The sequence below is a fragment of the Strongylocentrotus purpuratus genome, unplaced genomic scaffold (genome assembly GCF_000002235.5).
Source record: "Strongylocentrotus purpuratus isolate Spur 01 unplaced genomic scaffold, Spur_5.0 spur5_scaffold_11, whole genome shotgun sequence".
Taxonomy (NCBI): Eukaryota; Metazoa; Echinodermata; class Echinoidea; order Camarodonta; family Strongylocentrotidae; genus Strongylocentrotus; species Strongylocentrotus purpuratus.
Genome location: NW_022145596.1, coordinates 2,081,267 through 2,094,170, shown reverse-complemented (window position 1 = coordinate 2,094,170; position 12,904 = coordinate 2,081,267). Strand labels below are relative to the sequence as shown.

Here is a 12,904-nt window from a genome sequence, read left to right as displayed (position 1 = left end):
TCACCATCATCATCACCATTATCATCATCATCATCATCATCCCCATCATCATCACCATTATCATCATCATCATCATCATCATCACCATCATCATCACCATCATCTGCATCAATATCGATATCACCTATCATGGCTTCACAATCATCATCATCAATCATCACCATTATCATCATCATCACAATCATCATCATCATCATCATCACCATCATCATCATCATCATCATCACCATCATCATCATCATCATCATCATCATCACCATCATCATCATCATCATCATAATCATCACCATTATCATCATCATCACAATCATCATCATCATCATCACCATCATCATCATCATCATCATCATCACCATCATCATCATCATCATCATCACCACCATCATCATCACCATCATCTGCATCAATATCGATATCACCTATCATGGCTTCATCATCATCATCATCAATCATCACAGCCTATCATTTATCTCACAATGACATTTGTCATTATTCAGGACTATGCGTATACTATAAAAACCCGATTTGGATCGTTTGTCTTGTTTTTATTCACAGTTCACAAAATAAAATAGTTTTATTAGAATATTTACATATTCACAATGAATAGGTTTCTAGGGTATTTACACAGCTGTTTTTAAATCTACATATTCACAATCCTTCGAAATAAAATCCCGAGTAGATTGATATAGGCCTAGTATAATAATTTGTTGTAATAATATAAGCTCTTATATGACATCATATTTACATAACAATACTTTCATATAATGCGGCAGCACAAATCAGCAGTTGAGATGGAATTCGTAATATCAATAATAAGGCAGTATCCAAACAACTTTTAATGTACATCATCTAAATACATTTATGATACAGCACTGAACAATGGTAGATGCGCAAATACAAAGCAAATGGCAGTTTTACAGAAAGGTAGATGTAGAGATAATGATTTTCATTTGTAATGTTTCTACTTAGTACGTAATCATGATCATACCGAAGAAGTGTAGGGCCCCGCAATTTACAACGAGGAAGTTATCATTGCGTTTAAAAATACCCAATGTATGTACTCAAAAACCTCCTATGCTCACAACAGGTATTACATACATATTGTATATATATTTATTTAAACAAAACCCTCATGATTTTACAATCAGTCAGACTCACGAAGTAATCTCCAAAAGGCAGTTAAATCTGAACAATAATGTTATAGGGTACAGGATGGTCATCCTGGTTAGACATCCTGAAAGCGAAAATATCTACGTTTGAGGCACCCATCTATAATGTGAATGGCTGGAATGATTTCGATCCTATGCACATCCAGTTTTTTCATTCCAAAGATCAACCCGAAACATGATATACTATCATCTACAAGAGTATAATTCCATAATTTAAGTGACGTGGAAGCGCTGTGAATGTGATGGTTATATACACCGTCCTCAAAACTACCAGTTTTATACACACCTCTGCCAAACACTGATCATAATATAATCTTCAATACTAATACACTACACTAAATATGATAATTTTATATCTAAAATGTTTGGTAGGCATAAAGTAATTACTACAACGTAACACTTACAACACGAGATAAAAAGAGAACGAAAATATCATTTTATATGATATTCTTGGAAAATACGAACCAGCATATTTCCAAAGTAGACATATTGCATTGATTTCACAACCATCTGTTCATATACTGATACATACACAAAATATATATCAAAACAAATTGTGATCACAAAATGGTCGGAAGAAAAAGAGATTATCACGAGAGAAAACAAATTATTTCATTTTTCAGGGCAAGTATATAGATTTCCATTACTATAATGGGCAAAATTTTCCCCGAAATCGGTATGCACATGCAGGTTTATCATCTTTGTCGTCATCATCGTCACAATCATCGTCATCATCATTGTTGTAGCCATCGTCTTTGCCATCGTTGCTATTTCAGTCATCATTAATTTCACAACTTCGCTGAATTATAAAGATGAATATAAAATTACGTATTACGTAATTTTGCTCGAGTGGACTTCAAACAGTGGTGTGTATCTTCAGGATCTGTGGAGTTGATAACAATGAAGAAGGAAACATCTGGTCAATTATCTGGACGATAATAATCTAGAGCCCGTGTCTCATAAGAGGCGTAAGAGGATCCTGGCGGTGAGGAAGACATTTAGCTGTCTCCCTTTTTTCATAAAATTTAGTGCTATCAATATAATTTATATGCTTCCTATAAAGATTGTGAACTTTCACGAATTTCAAACTGTTCAAGCCCATGTTTTGCCAATCTGTAATCTCCCAATCGTATTTTCTAGAGATAGTAATACAGTTATAAGGTAAATATGAGTGGGCATTCTTTTCTCAGGCACGAAGGAAATATGATTTCGGATCTAAGAGTAATACTTATTAAATTTATTGTAATTCACTTTTCATTCAGTTTTCTGCCCGGGGTGGGGGGGGGGGGGTACTCACATATCAAGTAATACGGGGTGTGCCGCTCTAATGGGTCCTTTTTTCACACAAAAAAAAATCCCTAAACATGGGTCTCATTTTCGGGCGTTTCTATATTCAAGCACCCGAAAATTGTGAAAAATGGGCTTTATTTCGAGAAAAATCCACCAAATGACCCTTAAAATTGGGAAAAGGTTTCGAGGCTTGAGCGGCACACTCCCGTCCAAACCAAATCTGAGTACCCTATCCCTCTGGACCCTAAGGAAGAACAATTTTGTGATATTAACAAAGCAAAAAAGTGGGCAACATTATTCACTTTATTCCCTATTTTATCTGTTTTTCTTTGTATTTTTTTCGTATCGTGATTTGGAAATTAAACACCATACAATACCGTACCATAAGATACAATGATTGCATGTAAACATGTCGCTACATGATGCCTTGAAAGTGTTGTGGTTATATTTTTAGAGGGGAAAAAAAGATGAATTAATATTTTATAGGAATATAAAACTGAAGTGAGAGGCATGTATGTAGCTGAAAGATAAAAGGTGGCAAAGGAAATTCATACCGTGATATGTTGAGATTCCCTCCTGAGTCTGTTAAAGTTTGCAATCTTGATTTCATCCAGGCTGTCGATGTCCGAATCGGTATCTTCGGGTTCAGAAGACAGCTGCTGAAACCTTGCAATCACGCAGAAGAAACTTGCGATCTGATAACGGATAAAATGTGAAATATAATCATTAAGCCCATTTCTGAAATACATATCCTCTGCATATATTATTATGCAAGTTCAGATACTAAAAAAGTGATTTTATATGATTTATTTATTTAAATCACATCATTATACAGAGTAGCCTGTTCAGCTGGCAAACAATTACACACAAATGATTTTCATCTAAGACATTGAAAACAATAACAGGAAATGTACGAAACACGCATCAGAAAATAGTCTTCCACATTGCTCTCTTTACAAAAAGTTTGATAGTCGAATGATAAGTATGAATAACCCTCATTGGGTGATTAATCTAAATTGAAGAGTGTTTACAAGCTTTACATGCTTTATAGTTGGCATAGGATACATCTATATAATATATGGAAACTTAATTTGGAAAAGCTATCATAATTTAGAAGAAAGAAAATCCAGTTTCTATGCCCGATTTATTTGGCAGATTTCTAAATAACTTCTCATTAGTTATTAGAGTCAAACAAACAGACAAACATTATACAAAATTACGTTAATACCACTTCTTTCGTTTTCCATAATTATGTTTAATTCATCGTTATGAGCCGTTAATAACAGGGACTGCCTCGACAGAACCTTATGGTTTTATTTGCAGTTTCCTCAATTCATTTCTATTGATTAACTTTGTATAATTCGGTATATTTTGTAGACATATTTCCATTTTGTGTGTGTTCTCTGTTTTCTATATTGTACTTAATCTGTACTGTATACTTTTATAAAAATGTGTTTTTTATGGATTTGAATTGAAATTTCAAAAACGAGAAACTTGAACTTGAAACTTGAAAGGAATGCCTGCATAATTATTGGGAGGAAACACTAATCAGAAGCCATAATCTGATAATTGGATGGATTTCGGACACTAACTTTGTGTATTGATTTACAGGAATGATACGCTCAGAACAATGCTCATAATACCATGTACATTACTGAATATAGGAGAATTATTAGTGTAGTTAAGGACGCTGCAGCGTAGCAATGTAACATAGAATATAAAATTTAGTTTTGTATAAAGGATTTATCTATGGCTGAAATTGAATTGAACACCAAAGTTAACTTACGTTTAGAAAGCCGAGCGGTACATTGAAAAGTACGTGAACCAAAACAGTTAGATTCGCAAAGTTGGTCTGAAAAGAAGAGAGAATATGGGGAGGGGGATAATTACAACAATATATCAGACATTTTTCTCCTGCATAATCCGAAGGAAAAGTTTCAAAGCGTTATCAACAAAATCTGGTTAACTATTAACTCGAAGGAAACAGTATGCGGTTAGACGGTCTGAATGAACCTTATCTTGTTGTTTCATTTTGTAACAAACATGAAAGTCATTCAGACATTTGATTGATCATCGTCCATACAAAATCAATAACTTTGTGAGAGATAAAACTCTTAAACAATATTCTTTCATACGAATAAAATTCCTTGATTTGTAAAGTATTCAAAAATTCACCTTTACGAAATGCCAGAGTAAGAAGCCTGTGAAGGGCACTTGAAGGACAATCGTGATGAGAATGACGATGAGGAATGGTATCAAACAAAAACGATTACCCTGTAAATTAAAGAATGATACAAAGGAAATCTCATTAGTTAAACTTAATAAAGCAAAGTCGATGAACTGCCACATACGATGGATGAATAACATTATCACGTTGTTCAATTTCTATTATTAAAAACATGTTTAATGCCTTTAGAAATCTTTAATAACAGTACCATTCGTGTTGTGCTCTTACAGAAACCTTTCGTTTATGGACAACCAGAGGATAAACCGAGAGAAATTCGAAGTAGAGAAAATTAATGGAATAAAAAAAAAGCGAAGGATGCACAATAATAGCTTTAATAGACGAAAGGGGAAAGAATGAAGTTGTAAATGCCCGAAAAGATAGTAACTAAAGAGTGAGTAAAGAAACATAACAATATAAATTCAAATATACGACAGTAATCGCAAAATTCTAATAGCTTATGCAATGATATGCCTATCTTTAAAAAAAGAAAAGGAAAGAATTGAAGGTTATACCTTGACGGTTCCGATAAGGAGAACCATAGCGGAGGCGACCAGGCAGATAGTCAGGATGACAGCCACCAGGTAAGACACGTATATAGCTCCAAGATGCAATTCATGATCACCTTCCACATCTGAACAAATAGAAGAAGATAACCTGAAGTATATCTTCCAAATAATCAACGAATACGTTATTGTTGTGTGTGTGTGTTTTTTTTTTGTTTTTTTTGGGGGGGGGGATGGAGAGGGGGGGGGGGGGGTTGTAATCTCGTTTGATATTATGTAACCCATTGCAGTTCATATTGTACAGGTTTACCTAAATTAGATTTTCTCCTCAAATTGGGAGCAGTTATTTTTATCTTTCATTTTTTACATAAGGCTATTTCAAGACAAATACAAATGTACAGGTATAATTATAAAGGAATAATTTCATGCGTCCTTTCCAATGATTTTGAAGAATAATGTTGAGTAAAATGTCTTCAGATTTCTGTCTCGTAAAATGCCGAAACGACACAGTCTATTGTTTTACTCCCGTTACAAGGGATCATTACGAGATACTAAACTTTAAAAAAAAATCTTTCATTATTTGAAGACCTTGACTTACCTTGGAATAATGTTTGTAATGGCTGAATCCTGTATGTAACCCATCCAAATGCGATGATAGATGTCAACTACAAAGAAAGAAAATAAAGAAGGGAAACAGTTAGTACAATTATAGACTATTCATTTATTTAAGCGAAATATTTTTTTTTAAATGATCTCAGAACAAAAGCATTATAATGGACAGAAGTAAATGGTTGTTGGCAAACAATATACCAATTATTACTATGTGCAGTGGACAATAAGGAAAAAACTATAAATTGACAAAGGCCAAATAGGTAAAAACATCAACCTATATATTCATATAATACTTGGCTCATTAATAATCAATGACTCGGAAATTCTGGTCGCTAGAACGTATTATTTAGTTTATTGAGTAAGAATACATTAAAATCATTACATTGAATTTGTTACGTACAAAAGAGCAGTCATCAAAAATTAGACGCGATTGCGTGCTAACATAAATAACTCAGTGTGGCTATTTGAACCACATACATTAATTTGTCTCGCTCTATAGTCCACTGATATTAATACAGAGCTTATTCATTTTCATGTGGTCTCATATTTCACATAAATCTGAACATCGGATTAAGAGCTTACTGGCGTGGGCTATGAGAGAAATTTATACCCATCCCTATCTCATAGCCTTGGATATGGCAAGCTATATCACGTTTTATCTGCCACAGATCTCGGGTTTAACGGACCCATTAAATGCAACCGGTATCCGGTATCCGGAAACCATCACAATCCTCGCACCGGGACAACAGGCAGTTTGACAGCGGGCAGAGGGTATTATGGGAGTTTAGAATGGTTTAGGATGTTAGGACCGTTTACATAACTATATATTTGAAATTATTTGAGAGAATGTAATCATTATTGTGCGTTTTCAGGTAATCTTCTCGGTCTACAAAGTGACAATTTATTATACAATGATAAAAAATATCTATGTCCCAATCTCATGTTGAGGCATATACATCCTGTCCCATTTACATTAAACAAATATTTCATTTGATAAGATGGAATTAGCTTAGTGAAGTTACCTGTCCAAACAAATTAATCGATGACAAACAATCAGCTTTCTAATTCAGAGAATGAGCACTGAAATACAAACGACAACTTCCGTCAACATTTTTTTTTTTTTTTTTTTTTTAAAGGGGGGGGGGCACTCATCCCTAAGCAGACCCCGGGCCCCATCGTTTCGCACTCTATACCAGGCTCACACCAGTGTCCGCCTGTCCGCCATGAACGGAAGTATGATAATATCCAAAGAGTCTTCACCTAGGTTTCGAAACAATCCACCCATGTCTAAATCATCACGCAACAATAGAACAATATGAATCATTGCTGCTTTCAGCAAAACATCATGAGACTTGGGTATTTTTAGACACCCTCCGGGTCGCAAAGAAAATAATAAAATGGAATGAGACTGTTTGGATCACTAGTGATGACTTTAACATGATCATGACATTTAAACACGACCTACATCTAGACAGGTTATTGTTTGTTGATGTCTATTGAATACTTTCCATTTCTTGTTTTTATTTGACGTTTGTGTTCCCAACCAACATTCGATTTCACTTTCAATGGCGTAGCCAACTTGGGATTGGGACGGTGCATGCCCCTTCCCTGTTTGGGGGCTTGGAAAATGGATCAATTTGCAGTGGATCTATGGCACAAGAGGCTGCTCAGATACTTCCCCGTTTCCGATCAGGGGAACGTGCCCCATCTTTCTTTTGTTTTCTCTTTTTATGGATACGCCAATGATTTTGTCCTGTTAAGTGAACGTATTTCTATCAATACTTTCTTTATCCCAAGATCAAACAATGTATTACACCTAACGAAATCGTCGTATATTATAAATACATGTTGAATAATTTTTAAAATCCTACACTCACGTTTGTTTGAGGTGAAAATTAAAACATTTTAGAAATGAATGGATGTACCAGTCCACATAAATCATATACACGGCATATGCAGCATTGAAGGATCATCTATACTATAAACCATGTAGGCCACATCATTTTTTTTTAAAGTTAACGTTCAAAAGACAATAACTTAATTGTTACAAATTGAAAGTCCATCTTGTGAGAAGATTATTTCTACATAGACAACTTTGTTTACTTTCATTGGAACATCACTTGATATGAATCGATTCTGAATACTGATAAATGAAGATTATGATTAAAAGAAAATCACATACCAAGAGCACCGATCCATTTTCAGGATGGGGTGGGAGTGTTGAATCATAAAAAAATGCGATCTATTGATGCCTCTATTATCGTCATTCTTGGAGTGAAATTAAAGGCACTGAATAAAACAATTTAAAAGTGTTGATCTATCTTCAGAATGTGGTGGGGAGGCGGAGCAAAAACATTACTTAGAATGTAATGACACCATTGCATCGTTTCTGAAATTGTGTGGGCAGCTATCGACGCCCATATGTCACTTTATATTCAAACAAGATTCTTAAACTTCTTGACATATAAAATGAGATTAATACTAATCGTGTTTATGTTCTCAAAAACTAGTTTCTCAAAACACTTACCATAGAGTAAATAGCCGATGCGACAGTTCCCTTCTCAATCGTCTCGAAGCAACAACAACTCTTCATGATTATCGCCATCTTGAAATTGTTTAAATTTTTCAAAAATCGTCTTCAAACAAATTAAAATGCGAAGATATGAAGATGTAACGAAACGGAACAGAGTCACTCTTCAAGTGTCTTCAAAAAGGAAGAAATGATTGGCAAACAGTTTTGTGAATACAGTGTTCTTCTGCCAGCTCGGACGAGCTTCAGCCAAATAATACGAATTACTCCTCTCTACAATGCCAGCACAATGCATGTAACTGACTCTACAAGTGTTAATGTAGCATTGATCTACCATTTGAATACAAGCGATATACATTTGGCACCAGTAAAATCCTTGATCCTATGAATTGATTTGGTCGTATTTCAGTTATGAACTTTGGTGAAAGCTCTCATGGTATATATACATGACACATGGGTTGATTTCTGAGGTCTGTGTTGTTAAGCGGAAAGACGTACTTACAGCTGATTGGTGATATCACTTCATACTGTTTGTGACGTAGAGGGGTTATCTTTCGATTATGAAGGATTGTTTTTTCTTTTGCAAAAGCATTGGCGGTGTTTGTGGTACGTAAACTGGTCAAATACCTGTTATGACTATCATGAAGGTAACACTCTCTAGATATTGTGTTTCTAACGCTGTCAAGTTTCCTACACTTTGATATCAGAAGCTGATCAAAGTATAGGAAACTTTGACGTCTTCAAATTTGAAATATTACCATAGATAGATGCGCACCCTTCAAGATATATCCAAAGTTCATCCCGGGTATCTCAAACGGTCAAATCAGTCGATGTTACAACATACCATTGTCTTTTGTCTGTATTAAAAGCTGTATGGTTAAAGGAATATTATGGTTAATTAGAGAAATCCCCGAGAAATCCACACTGGTTTTTCAACAATTAGGTTTGGATGCATTACGAGCTGTTAGGGGAGGGATAAAGGGGGTAGCAAAGTAAACAAAAAATAGGGCTACAACACATTGTCTGCTTCAATTTCGATACAATCAAATTCCGATTTTGTTCTCTTGAACATCGGGAAACACTTCAAATGTTGCATCATAAGGATAAGGACTGTATCATGTCATCAGTATCTGTGATTACATTTCAATCACTTTTACCACGTTTGTAAGTTCGGGGGTGTATACTGTATAAGGCTATACTCATCTACTCATAAACAGGTCATCAAGCAGTGACGGCAAATAAATAAGTAAACAAAATATAAATACCTGTCAGCCTCTCCTCCTCCTCCTCTTCCTGTTTCTCCTCCTCCTCCTCCTCCTCCTCCTCCTCAATCTTACTATCATCATCATCATCATCTTCCTCCTTATCATCATCATCCGCTGTCACCATCGTCATCGTTTTGTTTTCGTAAAAGACAAATGGATTCTTAGGAAATCACGAAAAGACAAACTACATTTTTTTCTTCTGAAGATGAATATGTTAAGCTGTTGGTTTATTTTCTGCTCGAGAATTTCAAGTGGGGATAAAAATTGAATTGATTTTCAAGGGATCTTTCAAAATCAATAAAATGTGTGTTATCATCATTCTGTATCATTGACATTTTGAAGACGGGATAAGCGCAAATTTAATCGAGGATAAGTTTTTTATTTTATTTTTATTTGTGTTTTGATTCACTTAGTAATGATCAAAGGAATCACTAACCATGTTTATAAATCACTAGTTTTCACTTTTTGTAATTATACTATCCGAATCTTTTCAGTATAAAAGGCGACTATGCAAACAAAAGAAAACTGCACTATTATAGGGTCACGATTGAATAACAAATAAATACAAGACAACTGAAAAATGATTTTCAACGTGGAAATTGAGAACCAGATATCGAGCAAACAATCCTAAAATACAGTATAAGCTTATTACACTTTACCTGACCTGCGATGGTGAAATCATGACTAAAAAACAGAGAGAAAACTTCAATTGATTTAACAGCATTTTCTCTCTAATCTCGCTAAAATATGCACTCTACAAACTCGTAGATTCCGGTTTTTTTCTTTGAACCTATAACTGATTAGGACTGATGAGTGGTGGGTGTTTGTCTTAATTCCTTCCTTACCTCCGACTACCTGTCTGTGTGCCAGCTACAACACATATTAACGCTTATATTTTCTGTTAATTTATTATGTTTATTACTGAAAGCCGTGCTAAAGCCATGCAGGGTAATAATTGGGAGCGCCAGGAGTGTCACGTATGACAGACATAAGGGCTATACAAGAACCCACTATTATTATTATTATTATTGTACAATCGTAATATAATTATTAAAAATGGCTCAGTAAATGTCTTAATACAGTTTTATCACACTTTGTTGACTTGTTCTATATTGGTTTCAATCGCAGAAAATTACAAATTAGGCATTCCAAGTTTGTTCATAAATTAACTTCACTGTCATGCATATTGAAAGAAAACACTTGTAAAAAAGTTCTTTAGAAGGGCACACATAAACACTTTTACATTTATACTTAACAAGAAAAAAACACTCATAATGTACATAATTTACATAAATACTACATGTAGTATAAAGAGATGAAGCAAAGTTATAGTATACAAATGTCCGTAGATGGACAGAATAATCTTAATTTGTTCTGATCTCATGTTAATGTATCATTCTTGTTACCTTAAAAATCGGTTTTTCATTTCATTTATTGGTTAAACCATTTTTTAAAAACAACATTCAGAAAAACAATTCGAAGGACATATACAAAACATGTTGGACATACAAAGTAAAAATGGTTAGGGATATAACTCATGGTGATAATTCTCTTTAATCGCCACAGGTTTTTATAGATTCAAACTGAGCTTAGGAACGATTATGCTCCCTAATACATACATATTGAAATTATCAATGGGTGTACTTTTTCACATTTTTTCTCAATGATTACCAAAGTGGTTCTAACTGGTTCTAATCGGTACCCATGGACCGGTAGATGGTAGATGGACAGAATAATCTTAATTTGTTCTGATCTCATGTTAATGTATCATTCTTGTTACCTTAAAAATCGGTTTTTCATTTCATTTATTGGTTAAACCATTTTTTAAAAACAACATTCAGAAAAACAATTCGAAGGACATATACAAAACATGTTGGACATACAAAGTAAAAATGGTTAGGGATATAACTCATGGTGATAATTCTCTTTAATCGCCACAGGTTTTTATAGATTCAAACTGAGCTTAGGAACGATTATGCTCCCTAATACATACATATTGAAATTATCAATGGGTGTACTTTTTCACATTTTTTCTCAATGATTACCAAAGTGGTTCTAACTGGTTCTAATCGGTACCCATGACTACATCATCACACTATATTGAGACAGGCTATTGTGATACTCTGCATGGTGGGAGGAAATGAATACGTGATTGAACATGTCATTGTACCGGATAGGGTCTAGCTTGTTATGACAATGGTTTTAAGGTCTTTGTCTAAAGGCCATGTACATTGATGGTGAATGTCACAATCGTTTTCAAGAGTAATATTGGTCATCCTTTTAATTACTATCACACAGTTATACACACGCCATATTTCATTTAGATTCATTCACTGCGCAAACAAAATTAATAAGAAGAAAAACAGAAGCAAAGTCTAGTTGCTCAGAATACATTGTTGACACCGAAGATGGCTAAAATAGAAAATCCCGATTATAGTCAAGATGCTAAACAAGATAACTAAATAGGGGGGGGGGGGGGGAGGTGTCCGGACACTCATTTACCTTCAAATTTGGGATTTAACGAAATGTATGCATCAACAAGTACCAACCATCACACATATTTAAACTTGATAATACCGTCTAACATAAGTCTTATAAGATTTATGAAATATTGTATGTAAACTTCTTCAGATTATCTTTTTTAATCAACTGTCCGGATAAACTTAAACTTCTTTAAATTACTGTTTTAGATTAACTGTCCAGCTACAAAGGTGCTTCTAATTTTACACTAAGCTAGGGTAATGTGTTCTTTGCTTTTGTAAAATATTACATTGTATGACAAAATATTACACGACCCATAGGCATGTGATGATGATGATGTAAGTTTTAAAAATATAACAAGCACAATAGGGCCTATATATTATCCGGGTCGTCTTCCCTTTGGACGAGAACCTTTGGGCATGTTTGGACGAAAACAAAATTTCGCTTATATGTTGAAATAACTCTTTTTTAAATCAGGGGGGAAATACTTGACGGAAACTTTTGTTTTGATAATCAGTAGACAGGTATATAAATATATATATAGGGATTTTCCTATCTTCGTACTTTCCAAGTATTTTGGATCTTGCGGATTTAAGTAAATAGAAGTGAAAAATACCCATTGGTAAAAAGAAAAGCAGCTTTAACAGATGTCAATCCAAAATCTATTTGGAAATCTAGGAAAATCGATATAACGTGCAATGTGGCTACAACATGTGGGGCTTTCAACATTAAACATGCTCCGCCCCTTTCCTGTACAAAGTGCCTTGTGGATACACAATCGTTATATAATGGCATACATTATGAGAAACGATTCAGGACAATTCTAC

At 34.3% G+C, this 12,904-nt stretch overlaps 1 protein-coding gene across 1 annotated transcript; it reads right to left on the bottom strand.

The window, feature by feature from the left end:
• Nucleotides 1-2,004: 2,004 nt before the first annotated feature.
• Nucleotides 2,005-8,744, bottom strand: LOC105447509. The gene is made up of 7 exons (XM_011685669.2): nucleotides 8,329-8,744; nucleotides 5,788-5,854; nucleotides 5,199-5,317; nucleotides 4,635-4,733; nucleotides 4,246-4,311; nucleotides 3,014-3,154; nucleotides 2,005-2,052 (listed from the first exon to the last, which is right to left on the bottom strand). Exons 1-7 carry the CDS (start codon nucleotides 8,404-8,406, stop codon nucleotides 2,026-2,028), a joined length of 597 nt encoding a protein of 198 aa, XP_011683971.2. The 5' UTR covers nucleotides 8,407-8,744; the 3' UTR covers nucleotides 2,005-2,025.
• Between the last annotated feature and the right edge of the window lie 4,160 nt (nucleotides 8,745-12,904).